The following is an 18,058-nucleotide window of genomic DNA, read 5'->3' as shown; positions in this document are numbered from 1 at the left end:
ATGTCCTTCTTCTTAGTTGTCCATGGCTTCAATGCTTTGTCCTGTAGTCTTAAGAAGGACTAACAGGATGGCGTTTACTTTCACCCATTCTGGAAGAGTGGTCCTCTGAAGACATCTAATCAGCCATGTCGATGATCCCCAGTGGGGTGATGAGAGCAGTGTAGTCGACGACGATTTGAAGAGAGTAACAGGATGGTCCTACTTAAATGTACTTTCTTAGATACTGTACTTAGAACAGCTACTCAGCCGTAACATCGATTGTTAGAGAGGCTACTTTGTCGTCCTCACCTCGTGTTGATTTTCAGGGTTGTAACCAATCGAGACCTAAGCTGCAGCTTGAGTCCTTCTGGTCTGATATGTTCATTCTCAACTCATCCTTTATACACTCTGGTAAAAAGGGGTGTTTCCATCATGCTGACATGCTATCTGAGCTCCCTCGGGCATGGCTACTTACTGGGCAAAGTATCATCAAAACTATGATCTCGTTAGGAATGTGCTTTTAGTTTTTTATCTTAAGATAACTATTCTCATCATCTTTGAAATTTCCTACACAACACAAAGGATAAAAACCTGACATATACAGTGTGTATGCTGGTCAAGTTACAATATTTTCATTATAAACATTTTATACAATTTTTAATGACATCACAAAATCAACATTACTTTTCCATAGACCATCTCTCATCAACCCCCACATCCGGATGCTAGAAATATTGTCCCAGTTTTCACTTTTGGACGTTAGAGTTTTTGGGGCGGCAAAATGTCTCTGTAACAAAGAGACATTCCAATCACCACTACTAAAGACCAGAAAGAGTCCTCTGCTGCATACAATTTATGACCGGGCGTGAGGTGTCACAAAACACCCCACATCAATCCCTCCTCCCCTCTGCGGGTGAAAGGGATCTGGTAGACGATGATCCATTGTAACCTGATCTTCGAATCCTCACAGGAGAGTCATGACAAATTTATAGTGTACGCTTGACAAAAAAAATAAAATAAAAAAAAGAGTCATATTCTTCCTGGGGGTGTATATAAACAGATTCTAATAAGATATAATGTTGCTAAAATGCTGTCACTTCCACTTTAAATCATTTGACAAATGCAGGGCCCAGAGCATTTAAGACTCACACAGAGACAAGGTCCAAAACTATAAGGAAATCATTTTCTTCCCTTTAGTGTAAAATTTGTAACTGATACACATGCTACAATGTTCTACTCATACCGTGACATAACCTGGTGATATTAGGGTGGTTGGTTAATCATAACTCTATTTGTATAACTGTTTTTCTGGATATGAGCAGAAGGCACAGACCTTACAATGTTCAAAATCTTACCATTTATTATTATCGTTAATGTTAGAGTGTAGGCAATGAAATTCTGCAGTTCTCCAAAATATGTCCTTGTTTAATGGCATCTATTTCTACGTAAATTGTGAGTGATAGTTTGAAGTTTTAATGTGAAATACAGAAGTACAGTTAAATGCCATTCTTGCAAGCTTCCAACCCAACAATGCAGTAACCAATATCAATGTAAAATAAAAATAAGATAAGGTAGAGCAAAAATTAGAAATACAATTAAGAAATAAGAACATAAGAAAGTAAGAGTAGTTCAGTTCCAATACCATATTTACAATGTGCAGGGATCCAGGAATGATAGAATTAGATGCAGTGCTTTCAGAAAGTACTGACACCCCTTGACTTTTTTCACATTTTGTTTTGTTACAGCTAGGGTTGCAAAGGGTCGGAATTTTTCCGGAAATGTTCCATGGGAATTTGGGAATATTGCTTAAATTCGTTCAAAAAGTTAGCTTATAACAGTGAATCTTTTTTGTGGGATACACATATGGCAATTCTAGGTCTTGTGGCATATTTTGGTTAAACTATCCCCAATTCAATGGAATTGCAACCCTCTGCATGCACAGTGCATTCTTCCATCACATGTGCAGCTGATTCTCAAGATCTTGAACACTAATGAGATGCTATTGAGCCCACACTACTACACTGTCTGAGCCAAGGACTACATGCTTTCTGGTAAGTTTTGATTACAGGGTGGGGTGAATATATTTGATATGACATACATGATTTTTTGTTAACTAGTAAATAGTTGCCTACAACAAAGTGTGTTTAAATCATTTCTAACTTGTTAACAATTTCTGCGAGTTAGTTTTTGCTACCATGTGGGTTTTGGCTTGCTTGAGCCTGCTAACTGAGGAGTGTGAATTCACCTGTTTCCATACATGTTTCATTTTAAAACATTTATCTTACAAAGGAGTTGTTTAATCTAACTGCTTAACTGTTTATCTGTACATGGAATTGTATTTGTTTGTTTTTTACCAAAAAATTCTAATCTTTACAGGAAAATGCCACGGGCAGTATCTGATGTGTGGAGACATTTTACTGCAGCTAATGTAAAAGGAAAAGCTGTGTACATTTGCAAATACTGTGCCAAATCATATGTGAAGAATGCAACAAAGATGCAAAATCATCTGGCCAAGTGCCAGATGACAAATGTCCCTCTGCTTCTATTCGAGGTGAAAATGAGGAATCAGACACCTTATCGATAGCAACAGCTCATGGTCCTCCTGGAATCAGACGTTTTTTTGACTCAATGGAGGAACGTAGTCAGAGAAATGCTGATAAATGTCTTGCTCAAGCTGTGCATGCAACTGGTTCATCTCTGATGCTCACAGGCAATGTGTATTGGAAGAAATAGCTGAATGTTCTTCGCCCAGCATACACCCCTCCAACCAGAGACAAGCTTTATTTACTCATTTGCTGGAGTTAAGCAGAGTTCAAGTGAAGGTCAAGCAAATCGTATTGCAATCTCTGATGGGTGGTGGAATGTTTGTGGGCAAGGAATAATTATCTACATCATCTCCACCCCTCAACCAGTATTCTACAAGAGCACAGACACAAGGGACAACAGACACACCGGTCTCTACATTGCAGATGAGCTGAAGGCATTCATCAATGACCTTGGACCACAGAAGGTATTTGCACTGGTGACAGACAATGCTGTGAACATGAAGGCTGCTTGGTCTAAAGTGGAGGAGTCCTACCCTCACATCACACCCATTGGCTGTGCTGCTCATGCATTGAATCTACTCCTCAAGGACATCATGGCACTGAAAACAATGGATACACTCTACAAGAGAGCCAAGTAAATGGTTAGGCATGTGAAGGGTCATCAAGTTATAGCAGAAATCTACCTCACCAAGCAAAGTGAGAAGAATAAGAGCACCACATTGAAGCTGCCCAGCAACACCTGTTGGGGTGGTGTTGTCGTCATGTTTGACAGTCTCCTGGAGGGGAAGGAGTCTCTCCAAGAAATGGCCATATCACAGTCTGCCGATATGGACAGCCCCATCAAGAGGATCCTCCTGGATTATGTATTTTGTGAGAGAATGGTAAGCAGCCTGAAACTCCTGAAACCTATAGCAGCAGCCATTGCACGGATTGAGGGAGACAATGCCGTCCTGTCTGATGTTCAGACTCTGCTTGCAGATGTAAGAGAAGAAATCCGTACTGCCCTGCCCACTTCAATGTTGCTCCAAGCAGAGGAAACTGCAGTTCTGAAATACATCAAAAAGCATGAAGACTTCTGCCTGAAGCCCATTCACGCCGCAGTATACATGTTGGACCCCAAGTATGCTGGCAAGAGCATCCTATCTGGTGCAGAGATCAACAAGGCCTATGGTGTCATCACTACCGTGTCTCGCCACCTTGGCCTGGATGAGGGCAAGGTTGTGAGCAGTCTGGCGAAGTACACTTCCAAGCAAGGGCTTTGGGATGGAGATGCAATATGGCAGTCGTGCAAAAATATCTCATCAGCCACCTGGTGGAAGGGACTTTGTGGATCTGAGGCTCTTTCCCCTGTTGCCTCCATCATCCTCCAAATCCCACCAACATCAGCTGCCTCAGAGCGCAACTGGTCCTTGCTTGGAAACATACATCATTTTACAGATGTATGTTGAAAATGTTTTTGGGAGATGCGATGGATCATTGGGATCATTCAATATTCCCTTTCTTTTGTTGTTCAGTGAAATCATCCCATATGAAGAGTCAACTCATTTAATTAAAGTTCAATTTCTAACTAAATTGTTTGTTTTATTTCTATTGGAAGAATTTCATCGTTTGCAATTATGTCTACTTATGATAAGGTAAAAGGTTTATGTTTCTGTCTCCATGTGATATGGTAAATATATCCAATGCAAAAAAACATCTACATTTAAATGGTGTTAATATTAATTTGCATATATTTCCGTTAATTCCCATATATTCACGTTAATTCCCACGGAAAGTTTCCACCTCTGAATATTCCCCAAAATGTGCAACCCTAGGTGCAGCCTGTATTTAGAATGGATTAAATTCTGATTTTTTTTGTCACTGACCGACAAATTGTAATTTTTGGGACAAATCCAATACAACACATTACTGAGTACCACTCCATATTTTCAAGCATAGTGGTGGCTGCATAATGTTATGGGTATGCTTGGTGTAATCTCGTAAACTGGGGAGTTTTTCAGGATAAAAAAGCAACTGATTGGCGCCAAACACAGGCAAAATCCTATCGGAAAACCTGGTAAAGTCTGCTTTCCACCAGACACTGGGAGATGAATTCACCTTTCAACAGGACAATAACCTAAAACATAAGGCCAAATCTAAAATGGAGTTGCTTACGAAGAAGACAGTGAATGTTCCTGAGTGACCGAATTACAGTTTTGACTTAAATTAAAAATCTATGGCATGGCTTGAAAATGATTGTCTAGTGATGATCAACAACCAATTTGACAGAACTTGAAGAATTCTGAAAATAATCATGAAAAAATATTGTACAATCCAGGTTTGCAAAGCTCGTAAAGAGTTACCCTGATAGACTCACAGTTGTATTGGCTGCCAAAGGTAATTTTAACATGTATTCTTATGTAAATGAGATATTTATGTATTTCATTTTCAATACAATTGCAAGCATTTCTAAAAACATGTTTTCACTTTGTCATTATGTATTGTGTGTAGATGGGTGAGAGAAAAACATGTTTAATCCATTTTGAAATCAGCCTTTAACACAACAAAATGTGGAGTAAGTCAAGGGGTTTGAATACTTTCTGAAGGCACTGTATGTACAGTATAAGGGAACGGTGACTAAGCATCAGGATATAAATTCAGCAAAAAAATAAACGTCCCTTTTTCAGGACCCTGTCTTTCAAAGATAATTCGTAAAAATCCCCAAAAAAAGTCATGAGGACTGTAGATGTGGCCAGGGCAATAAATTGCAATGTCCGTACTGTGAGACAGCGCTACAGGGAGACAGGACGGACAGCTGATAGTTCTCAAAGTGGCAAACCATGTGTAATAACAGGATTGGTACATCCGAACATCACACCAGCGGGACAGGTGCCCGAGTTTACTCCAGGAATGCACAATCCCTCCATCAGTGCTCAGACTGTCCGCAATAGGCTGAGAGAGGCTAGACTGAGAGCTTGTAGGCCTGTTGTAAGGCAGGTCCTCACCAGACATCACCGGCAACAACGTCGCCTATGGGCACAAACCCACCGTCACCAGACCACACAGGACTGGCAAAAAGTGCTCTTCACTGACGAGTCGTGGTTTTGTCTCACCGGGGGTGATGGTCGGATTCGTGTTTATCGTCGAAGGAATGAGCGTTACATCGAGGCCTGTACTCTGGAGTGGGATCGATTTGAAGGTGTAGTGTCCGTCATGGTCTGTGGCTCAGTTGGTAGAGCATGGTGTGTGCAATGCCAGGGTTGTGGGTTCGATTCCCACGGGGGGCCAGTACAAAAAAAAAATGCATGAAATGAAAATGAAATGTATGAAATGTATGTATTCACTACTGTAAGTCGCTCTGGATAAGAGCGTCTGCTAAATGACTAAAATGTAAATGTAAAATGTAAAATGTCTGGGGCGGTGTGTCACAGCATCATCAGACTGAGCTTGTTGTCATTGCAGGCAATCTCAACGTTGTGCGTTACAGGGAAGACATCCTCCTCCCTCATGTGATACCCTTCCTGCAGGCTCATCCTGACATGACCCTTCAGCATGAAGGCAATGCCACCAGCCATACTGCTCGTTCTGTGTGTGATTTCCTGCAAGACAGGAATGTCAGTGTTCTGCCATGGCCAGCAAAGAGCCCGGATCTCAATCCCATTGAGCACATCTGGGACCTGTTGTATCGGAGGCTGAGGGCTAGGGCCATTCCCCCCCCAAAAATGTCCGGGAACTTGCAGGTGCCTTGGTGGAAGAGTTGGGTAACATCTCACAGCAAGAACTGGCAAATCTGGTGCAGTCCATGAGGAGGAGAAGCGCTGCAGTACTTAATGCAGCTGCTGGCCATACCAGATACTGACTGTTACTTTTGATTTTGACCCCCCCCCTTTGTTCAGGGACACATTATTCCATTTCTGTTAGTTACATGTCTGTGGAACTTGTTCAGTTCATGTCTCAGTTGTTGAATCTTGTTATGGTCATACAAATATTTACACATGTTAAGTTTGCTGAAAATAAACACAGTTGACAGTGAGAGGACATTTCTTTTTTTCTGAGTTTATGATAAACAGAGTAGAAGCAGCATAAATGATGACTGTATGTGTATGGAGTCAGTATAAATGTGTGTGCATGTTTTGCTGTGTCAGTGAGAGAGTAGAGTCATGTGAGTGTGCATAGAGACAGTACAAAAAATACAAATTATGTACAAGGGTCTACTCAGATAGTCCGTGTAGCCATTCTGTTAGCTATTTAACAGTTTTATGGCTTGGGGATAGAATCTGTTCAGGAAACTGTTCGTGTCAGACTTGATGCACCAGTATCACTTGTCGTGAGGAAGCAGAGATAACAGTCTATGGCTTGGGTGGCTGGAGTTGGGTGGCTGGAGGCTTTCCTTTCACACCGCCTGATATAGAGTTCCTGGATGTCAGGGAGTTAGTATCACCCTCCGTAGTGCCATGCGATCGAGGGCAGTGCTGTTGCCATACCAAGCAGTGATGCAGACAGTCAAAATGCTCTCAATAGTGCAGCTGTATAACTTTTTGAGGATTTGAGGGCCCATACCAAACCTTTTCAGCCTCCTGAGGGGGAAAAGGCACTGTCGCTGACCTCCTCCCTGTAGGCTGTCTCATCGTCGTCGGTGATCAGGCCTACCACCGCTGTGTTGTCAGCAAATTTGATGATAGTGTTGGAGCCATGCGTGGCCACGCAGTCATGGGTGAACAAGGAGTACAGGAGGAGACTAAGCACACACCACTGTGGGGCCCCCATGTTGAGGGTCAGTGCAGCGGAGGAGATGTTGTCCTACCCTCACTACCTGGGATCGGCTTGTCAGGAAGTCCAGGATCCAGTTGCAGAAGGAGGTGTTCAGTGCCAGGGTCCTAAGCTTGGTGATGATGGTGTTGAATGCCGAGCTGTAGTCAATGAACATCATTCTCACCAAGTATTCCTCTTATATAGGTGGGTGCAAATAAAATTGCGTCGTCTATGGATCTCTTGGGGCGGTTTACAAAATAAAGAATTTGAGTTCTTGGGAACAGGAATGATGGAAGTAATCTTAAAACACTTGGGGATTACAGACTAGGACAAAGAGAGTTTGGAAATTACTGTGAATATGCCTGCCAGCTGATATGCGCATTCTCTGAGAATGCACCATGGAATATCGTCCAGCCCACAGCCTTGCGAGTGTTGACCTGATTAAAGACCATGTCGATCTCGGAGAGCGAGATCATCCAGTCTTCTGGGTCGTTTCGGGACCTCATGCATGGTACGGTGTTGTTATTATCGAAGCGTGCAGAATATGCATTGAGTTCGTCTGGAAGAGATGCATTGTTGGGCACATGCAGCGGGCAGCGTAATAATAAATGTGAATGAAGATTTGGAAGAAATGAAGTTTGATCCAAATAGGCCTTCTCGTCTGATATTCACTTGTCATCACAGTCCCTAAGGACATTCTTACACTTTCAGGATGAACAACGGCTGTCCTAGTCTACAGTTGAAGTCGGAAGTTTACATACACTTAGGTTGGAGTCATTAAAACTCGTTTTTCAACCACTCCACAAATTTCTTGTTAACAAACTATAGTTTTGGCAAGTCAGTTAGGACATCTACTTTGTGCATGACACAAGTAATTTTCCAACAATTGTTTACAGACAGATTATTTCACTTATAATTCACTGTATCACATTTCCAGTGGGTTTACACAGAAGTTTACATACACTAAGTTAACTGTGCCTTTAAACAGCTTGGAAAATTCCAGAAAAGTATATCATGGCTTTAGAAGCTTCTGATAGGCCAATTGACATCATTTGAGTCAATTGGAGGTGTACCTGTGGATCTATTTCAAGGCCTACCTTCAAACTTTGCTTGACATCATGGGAAAATCAAAAGAAATCAGCCAAGACCTCAGAAAAAACATTGTAGACCTCCACAAGTCTGGTTCATCCTTGGGAGCAATTTCCAAATGCCTGAAGATACCACGTTCATCTGTACAAACAATAGTGCGCAAGTATAAACACCATGGGACCACGCAGCCGTCATACCGCTCTGGAAGGAGACGTGTTCTGTCTCCTAGAGTTGAACGTACTGTGGTGCGAATAGTGCAAATCAATCCCAGAACAACAGCAAAGGACCTTGTGAAGATGCTGGAGGAAACAGGTACAAAAGTATCTATATCCACAGTAAAACGAGTCCTAAATCGACATAACCTGAAAGGCCGCTCAGCAAGGAAGAAGCCACTGCTCCAAAACCGCCATAAAAAGCCAGACTATGGTTTGCAACTGCACATGGGGACAAAGATCGTAATTTTGGGAGAAATGTCCCTTGGTCTGATGAAACAAAAATATAACTGTTTTTGGCCATAATGACCATCGTTATGTTTGGAGGAAAAAGGGGGATGCTTGCAAGCCGAAGAACACCATCCCAACCGTGAAGCACGGGGGTGGCAGCATCATGTTGTAGGGGTGCTTTGCTGCAGGAGGGACTGCTGCACTTCACAAAATAGATGGCATCATGAGGAAGAAAAATTATGTGGATATATTGAAGCAACATCTCAAGACATCAGTCAGGAAGTTAAAGCTTGGTCTCAAATGGGTCTTCCAAATGGACAATGGCTTAAGGACAACAAAGTTAAGGTATTGGAGTGGCCTTCACAAAGCCCTGACCTCAATCCTACAGAAAATGTGTGGGCAGAACTGAAAAAGTGTGTGCGAGCAAGGTCTGCAAACCTGTCTCAGTTACACCAGCTCTGCCAGGAGGAATGGGACAAAATTCACCCAACTTATTGTGGGAAGCTTGTGGAAAGCTACCCAAAACATTTGACACAAGTTAATCAATTTAAAGGCAATGCTACCAAATACTAATTGAGTGTATGTAAACTTCTGACCCACTGGGAATGTGATGAAGGAAAGAAAAGTTGAAATAAATCACAAATAAAATAGTGGTGATCCTAACTGACCTAAGACAGGGAATTTTTACTCGGATTAAATGTAAGGAATTGTGAATTTAAATGTATTTGGCTAGGGTGTATGTAAACTTCCGACTTCAACTGTATATCCCAAATGGCACCCTTATACCCTATGTAGTGCACTACATTTGACCAGGGCCCACAGGGTAGAATTGACCAGGGCAGCTGTCTAGGCCCCTTACTTTTTTGAGTAAATCCAGTGTGTCTATGTATGAGGATGACTCAACACTATACATGTCAGCTACTACAGCGACTGAAATGACTGCAACACTTAACAAAGAGTTGCAGTTAGTTTCAGAGTGGGTGGCAAGGAATAAATTAGTACTAAACATTTCAAAAAATAAATGCATTGTTTTTGGGAAAAATCATTCACTAAACCCTGAACCTCAACTAAATCTTGTAATAAATAATGTGGAAATTGAGCAAGATAAAACTAAACTGCTGGAGTAACTCTGGATTGTAAACTGTCATGGTCAAATTATATTGATACAACAGTAGCTAAGATGGGGAGAAGTCTGTCCATAATGAGGCGCTGCTCTGCCTTCTTAACAGCACTATCAACAAGGCAGGTCCTGCAGGCCCTAGTTTTGTCGCACCTGGACTACTGTTTAGTCAAGTGGTCACGTGCCACAAAAAGGGACTTAGGAAAATTGCAATTGGCTCAGAACAGGACAGCACGGCTGGCCCTTGGATGTACACATAGAGCTAATTTTAACTACTGGCACACAAATCGGACACCCGTGCTTACCCCACAAGACATGCCACAAGAGGTCTCTTCACAGTCCCCAAGTCCAGAACAGACTATGGGAGGCGCACAGTACTACATAGATCCATGACTACATGGAACTCTATTCCACATCAAGTAACTGATGCAAGCAGTAAAATTTGATTTAAAAAACAGATAAAAAGACACCTTATGGAACCGCAGGGACTGTGAAGCAACACAAACATAGGCACAGACACATGCAAACACACACACGATAACATACGCACTATACACACACGCACACATGGATTTTGTACTGTAGATATGTGGTAGTGGTGGAGTAGTTGTGCAGCCCAAAACGTACCTATTCCCATAATGTTGAAAAGCACCAATTTAAGCCGAAATAGCCACAGCCTTACCTGACATTCTCATAGCGATGGATATAGATTCTGTGAAACTGGTGCTGGAGGTGCTCGTCATCCACATTTGTCATGTCGTTGATCATCTCCAATACCACAAACCGGGGTAAAACGGACAACACCAGCCTTTCCTGTAAAGAAAAGGAGCATCCTGGTAAATATATGTAGCTTTTTGGGCATAACCGGGGGAGAAATGTAACCACTCAAAAAAATTTAAAACAGAGCTACAGATGCAGGGACTGACCATCCATGATGTTAAAATTATAGTTTTAACCATGGTTTTAGGCTATACAGTGTTTCTTTACATTTACTTTGTTTACAAACATTGGAGTAAAACAAGGTTATATTTGGGATTTTGATAGGGTACAAGAGTTGAACTACAATCATGAGGTATTTAAAAGTTATATTCTTCAAGAATTAATGGGTGCATATCATTCATTTATAAGTAAAGAAAAAAAATGTAGCGACTGTTGATTTCCCTTTTAAAAAAACAGCATCCAAACAAAAAATAAAAACATCTAATAGCCACACACCTTATAAATGCTATAAGCATGTATGCATTTAAGTATGCTCTCATAAAAACCATGGCCTTTTAATATATGTTTAAAAATATATGCATTATAAATGCATCATCCATTTTTCATAATGTAAGTTGATAAAGGTGTGTGATGCATTATGATTAATGGATTTATAGCATTTATATGCAATTAAAAGAGACATTGAGCTTTTATGAATGCTTGTAGCAAGTCTTATAACACACTACGGCGTGATATATTTTAATTTAAGGATCATATCACCTCCACCTTACCTGTCACCCTAGACCCACTTCAATTTGCATACCACCCCAATAGGTCCACAGACGATGCAACCGCCATCGCACTGCACACTGCCCTATCCCATCAGGACAAGAGGAATACCTATGTAAGAATGCTGTTCATTGACTACAGCTCCGCCTTCAACACCATAGTACCCTCCAAGCTCATCATCAAGCTTGTGGCCCTTGGTCTGAACCCCGCCATATGCAACAGGGTCCTGGACTTTCTGACAGGCCGCGTCCAAGTGGTGAAGGTAAGAAACAACATCTCCACTTCGCTGACCCTCAACACTGGGGCCCCACAAGGGTGCGTGATCAGCCCCCTCCTGCACTCCCTGTTCACCCACAACTGCGTGGCCATGCACGCCTCCAACTCAATCATCAAGTTTGCAGATGACACAACAGTAGTAGGCCTGATTACCAACAATGACGAGACAGCCTACAGGGAGGAGGTGAGGGCTTGGCGGAGTGGTGCCGGGAAAATAACCTCTCCGTCTTCATCAACAAAATAAAGTAGCTCATCGTGAAGTTCAGGAAACAGCAGAGGGAGCACAACCCTATCCACATTGACGGGACCGCAGTGGAGAAGATGGAAAACTTAGTTCCTCAGCGTACACATCACTGACGATCTGAAATGGTACACAGACAGTGTGGTGAAAAAGGCGCAACAGCGCCTCTTCAACCTAAGGAGGCTGAATACATTTTTCTTGGCCCCTAAGACCATCAGAAGCCTTTACAGATGCACAATTCAGAGCATCCTGTCGGGCTGTATCACCGCCTGGTACTGCAACTGCACCGCCCGCAACCGCAGGGCTCTTCAGAGGGCGGTACGGTCTGCCCAACGCATCACCGGGGGCACACTGTCTGCCCTCCAGGACACCTACAGCAACCGATGTCACAGTAAGGCCAAAAATATCATCAAGCACATCAACCACGGCCTGTTCACCCCGCTATCATCTAAAATGCGAGGTCAATACAGGTGCATCAAAGTTGGGACTGAGAGACTGAAAAACAACTTCCATCTTAATAAGGCCATCAGACTGTTAAATAGCCATCACTAGCTGGCTACCACCCGGCTACACAACACTGCACCTTAGAGGCTGCTGCCCAATATACATATACATGGAATCACTGGCCACGTTAACAATGTTTACATACTGCTTTACTCATCTCACATGTATATACTGTATTCTATTCCACTGTATTTTAGTCAATGGCCACTCCGACATTGCTCATCCTAATATTTATATATTTCTTTACTCCATTTTACTTTTATATGTGTGTATTGCTAGATACTATTGCACTGTTGGAGTTAGGAACATAAGCATTTCGCTACACCCGCAATAACTGCTAAATATGTGTATGTGATGAATACAATTTGATTTTATTAAATTCATAACGCAATATAAACAAATGCTTCTTAGAAAGTGTAACCAAAAGCATTTCTCTGCTACAGGCCTAAGAAAATAGCAAAATAATAATGATTGTTATGAATTCCCTGCCAGTGACTATTATCAGCACCTCACAACCCTGAGCTGAACTCCACTCCCCACCCCCCATGACTGGAGCCTGAGAGTCTAGGGGGTACCATAAACCTGCCTCTCTAATAGGTTGCTAAGGGGCAAGTTGTTAGGGGGCAGGACACCTGACAGCTGTTCTGACTGTGCAAGCCAGTGTCTCTTCACTCCTTGAGTGGACTTGTGGGATGGAGTGTGTGCAAAAGTGAGTTGTTATTATTGTTTTAACTTGTTATTGTTGTTGTGTGTTTACTATTTACTGTTCGTAGTTAATGATAATTGCCTAGTTCAATAAAAAAAATTCAAATAAATGTCTGCTTGTCTAGCCTTGATTTATACAGTCCTTACCAGTGCTCTTGCTGTGCTATTGTATTGGATTCATGCTCATGCTATGCTAATTGTGTGCAGCCTATTCATTACTGTTTATCTCCTGTATTACAGAACCACATTCTTCCCACATCTATTCCCTGTCTGTTATGTGTGTGTATGGCAATAAAGTTATTGTGTGTAACTATGAGGTTGCCTCATTCCCCTCTTAACAGGGGAGGTGCTAGCGGGTCACAGAGCAGTTTTAACAGAGTCACTCTCTTTCAATGCTTCTTTGCGCCATTGCATCAATTCATTTACAACACAATGTAAACTGGTGGTTCATTGAACGTGTTACCATTCTAAAAGCATGTGTATGCTACAGACCTTAGCAAATTGTGCTTCTTTTATGGCGTCATTTCCCTCTCACAATTCGAAGGCACAACAATGCATGTTGAGAGCGTGGAAAATAATGGTGAGCACAGGTAGAGGTAAGAGTTCAGATAAAAAGTCTTGAGGGTGCAGAGGATCATGTTGAGGAGCTGAGAGAGAGCAAAAAGCTCAGACAAAAATGTTGCGTGCTAAGAAAGTGGAATTGAGTGCAAGATATTAAGTGTCGAGCACAGCATCTCCCTGTTCATGGTATACTTGCCTGCGCTCTCTCAAAATGCAGCAGCTGAAAGCTGTGCTACGCAATATGATTTCTGTGTGCTCGCAAATCTACAATGACATGCTGGCTTGCTATAATAAGCAGCTCTAGATGCGAGGGGAAAACAAATATATTTATTATCTATAAAGATGATAAAAAGGTCATTAGGTACAGTAGCTAGCTAGCTTAAATGCAATAGGTTCATGGTCTGGGTCAGGCTGGTCTGGTATTGGCTCTGTTTCACTGCAGCTTAAGCCTGTTGGATGAGCCTAGCTAAGTTGAAACTGCTTGGTAAGAGCAAACTTCCACCATCAGGTGAGTTCATTTTAGAAAAGAAAAACGACATATTTGAACACTTTTTGCCAAACAAGTTCATTATGACTGTTTATTGATGAATTGGCAACTGAAAAAAGTAGCAAAGAGGCTGAGGTTTGTGGTAATAAAGAATAGACTTGTACACATTAGTGTTTCATTAGTTAGTTAAGTTACTGAGTAGGCACATTGTTATTCCTGTTTTTGTTGTTATTTCAAGTGGAGAGGGAGTTAGATCACTAGAAAGGAGCATGCTGACAGACCAGTATGAAAGCTGTTGTTGCACAGCAGAGGTATTACACTCAATACTTATGAACTGAATATTGTGTGTGAATTGCCCATTTTATATAATTGGTACTAACAAAGGGAATGGCTTGTTCAGCAACATGAGCAGTAAATGCTAACACGGCTTTGGTGATGAATGGTATGTCACGGAGGTGACTATGTATAGTGCCTTCGGAAAGTATTCAGACCCCTTGACGTTTTCCACATTTTCTTACATTACAACCTTATTCTAAAATTGATTAAACCGTTGTTTTCCAGCAATCTACACACAATACCCCATAATGACAAAGCAAAAACAGGTTAAGAATCGTTTGCTAATTTACTAAAAATAAAAATAAAAACACTGGCACCCTCATAGATATCATCCTAACCAATGTGCCCTCTAATTACACCTCTGCTGTTTTCAACCAAGATCTCAGCGATCACTGCCTCATTGCCTGCACCCGTAATGGGTCAGCGGTCAAACGACCTCCACTCATCACTGTCAAACGCTCCCTGAAACATTTCAACGAGCAAGCCTTTCTAATCGACCTGGCCCTGGTATCCTGGAAGGATATTGACCTCATCCCGTCAGTAGAGGATGCCTGGTTATTTTTTTTAAATGCCTTCCTCTCCATCTTAAATAAGCATGCCCCTTTCAAGAAATTTAGAACCAGGAACAGATATAGCCCTTGGTTCTCCCCAGACCTGACTGCCCTTAACCAACACAAAAATATCCTGTGGCGTTCTGCATTAGCATCGAACTGCCCCCGCGATATGCAACTTTTTAGGGAAGTTAGAAACCAATACACACAGGCAGTTAGAAACGCCAAGGCTAGCTTTTTCAAACAGAAATTTGCTTCGTGCAACTCCAACTCTAAAAAGTTCTGGGACATTGTAAAGTCCATGGAGAATAAGAACACCTCCTCCCAACTGCCCACTGCACTGAGGATAGGAAACTCTGTCACCACCGATAAGCCCACTATAATTGAGAATTTCAATAAGCATTTTTCTACGGCTGGCCATGCTTTCCACCTAACTACCCCTACTGCATTCAACAGCACTGCACCCCCCACAGCTACTCGCCCAAGCCTCCCCCATTTCTCCTTCTCCCAAATCCATTCAGCTGATGTTCTGAAAGAGCTGCAAAATCTGGACCCCTACAAATCAGCTGGGCTTGACAATCTGGACCCTTTCTTTCTAAAATTATCTGCCGAAATTATTGCAACCCCTATTACTAGCCTGTTCAACCTCTCTTTCGTGTCGTCTGAGATTCCCATAGATTGGAAAGCAGCTGCTGTCATCCCCCTCTTCAAAGGAGGTGACACTCTTGACCCAAGTTGCTACAGACCTATATCCATCCTACCCTGCCTTTCTAAGGTCTTCGAAAGCCAAGTCAACAAACAGATTACCGACTATTTTGAATCCCACCGCACCCTCTCCGCTATGCAATCTGGTTTCAGAGCTGGTCATGGGTGCACCTCAGCCACGCTCAAGGTCCTAAACGACATCGTAACCGCCTTCGATAAGAAACATTACTGTGCTGCCGTATTCATTGACCTGGCCAAAGCTTTTGACTCTGTTAATCACCACATCCTCATCGGCAGACTTAGTAGCCTTGGTTTCTCAAACGATTGCGTCGCCTGGTTCACCAACTACTTCTCTGACAGAGTTCAGTGTGTCAAATCGGAGGGCCTACTGTCTGGACCTCTGGCAGTCTCTATGGGGGTACCACAGGGTTCAATTCTTGGGCCAACTCTTTTCTCTGTATACATAAATGATGTCGCTCTTGCTGCTGGTGAATCTCTGATCCACCTCTACGCAGACGACACCATTCTGTATACTTCTGGCCCTTCTTTGGACACTGTGTTAACAACCCTCCAGACGAGCTTCAATGCCATTCAACTCTCCTTCCGTGGTCTCCAACTGCTCCTAAACACAAGTAAAACTAAATGCATGCTCTTCAACCGATCGCTGCCTGCACCTGCCCGCCCATCCAGCATAACTTCTCTGGACGGTTCTAACTTAGAATTTGTGGACAACTACAAATACCTAGGTGTCTGGTTAGACTGTAAACTCTCCTTCCAGACTCACATCAATCATCTCCAATCCAAAGTGAAATCTAGAATTGGCTTCCTATTTCGCAACAAAGCATCCTTCACTCATGCTGCCAAACATACCCTCGTAAAACTGACCATCCTACCAATCCTCGACTTCGGCGATGTCATTTACAAAATAGCCTCCAATACCCTACTCAACAAGCTGGATGCAGTCTATCACAGTGCCATCCGTTTTGTCACCAAAGCCCCATATACAACCCACCACTGCGACCTGTATGCTCTCGTTGGCTGGCCTTCACTTCATCATCGTCGCCAAACACATTGGCTCCAGGTCATCTACAAGACCCTGCTAGGTAAAGTCCCCCCTTATCTCCGCTCACTGGTCACCATAGCAGCACCCACCTGTAGCACGCGCTCCAGCAGGTATATCTCTCTGGTCACCCCTAAAGCCAACTCCTCCTTTGGTCGTCTCTCCTTCCAGTTCTCAGCTGCCAATGATTGGAACGAACTACAAAAATCTCTAAAACTGGAAACACTTATCTACCTCACTAGCTTTAAGCACCAGCTGTCAGAGCAGCTCACAGATCTCTGCACCTGTACATAGCCCATCTTTAATTGAGCCCAAACTACTACCTTTTCCCCTACTGTATTTATTTGTTTTTATTTATTTTGCTCCTTTGCACCATATTATTTATATTTTAACTTTTAACTTTCTTCAAACTACAAATCTACCATTCCAGTGTTTTTTCTTGCCATACTTTATTTACTTTGCCACCATGGCATTTTTTTGCCTTTACCTCCATTATCTCACATCATTTGCTCACATTGTATATAGTCTTATTTTTTTCTACTGCATCATTGATTGTATGTTGTTTTACTCCATGTGTAACTCTGTGTTTTTGTATGTTGTCGAACTGCTTTGCTTTATCTTGGCCAGGTCGCAATTGTAAATGAGAACTTGTTCTCAACTTGCCTACCTGGTTAAATAAAGGTGAAATAAATAAATAAATAAAAAAAAACATAAATATCACATTTACATAAGTATTCAGACCCTTTACTCAGTACATTGTTGAAGCACCTTAAGCAGTGATTACAGCACTGAGTCTTCTTTGGTATGAAGCTACAGGCTTGGCACACCTGTATTTGGGGAGTTTCTCCCATTCTCCTCCACAGATCCTTTCAAGCTCTGTCAGGTTGGATGGGGAGCGATGCTGCACAGCCAATTCCAGGTCTCTCCAGAGATGTACGATCGGATTCAAGTCCGGGCTCTGGCTGGGCAACTCAAGGACATTCAGAGACTTGTCCCGAAGCCACTCCTGCGTTGTCTTGGCTGTGTGCTTAGGATTGTTGTCCTGTTGGAAGGTGAACCTTCACCCAAGTCTGAGGTCATGAGCACTCTGGAGCAGGTTTTCATCAAGGATCTCGCTGTACTTTGCACCGTTTGTCTTTGCCTCAATCCTGACTAGTCTCCCAGTCCCTGCCGCTGAAACATTTTCACAGCATGATGCTGCCACCACCATGCTTCACCGTGGGGATGTTGCCAGGT

General features: G+C 42.5%; 1 protein-coding gene across 2 annotated transcripts in view; it reads right to left on the bottom strand.

Annotated features, from left to right (window-relative positions):
• Positions 1-18,058, bottom strand: part of adcy8 (adenylate cyclase 8 (brain)) — a 280,096-nt gene that overhangs the window by 129,304 nt on the left and 132,734 nt on the right. For both annotated transcript variants that reach the window (XM_029703947.1, XM_029703948.1), the window contains exon 3: positions 10,591-10,721. In XM_029703947.1, coding sequence (XP_029559807.1) covers positions 10,591-10,721 — 131 coding nt within the window. The remainder of the gene's footprint in view (positions 1-10,590; positions 10,722-18,058) is intronic.

The sequence above is a fragment of the Salmo trutta genome, chromosome 21 (assembly GCF_901001165.1).
Source record: "Salmo trutta chromosome 21, fSalTru1.1, whole genome shotgun sequence".
Taxonomy (NCBI): domain Eukaryota; kingdom Metazoa; phylum Chordata; class Actinopteri; order Salmoniformes; family Salmonidae; genus Salmo; species Salmo trutta.
The sequence above is the reverse complement of the archived record's forward strand: the minus strand, read 5'-3'. Positions and strand labels throughout refer to the sequence as shown.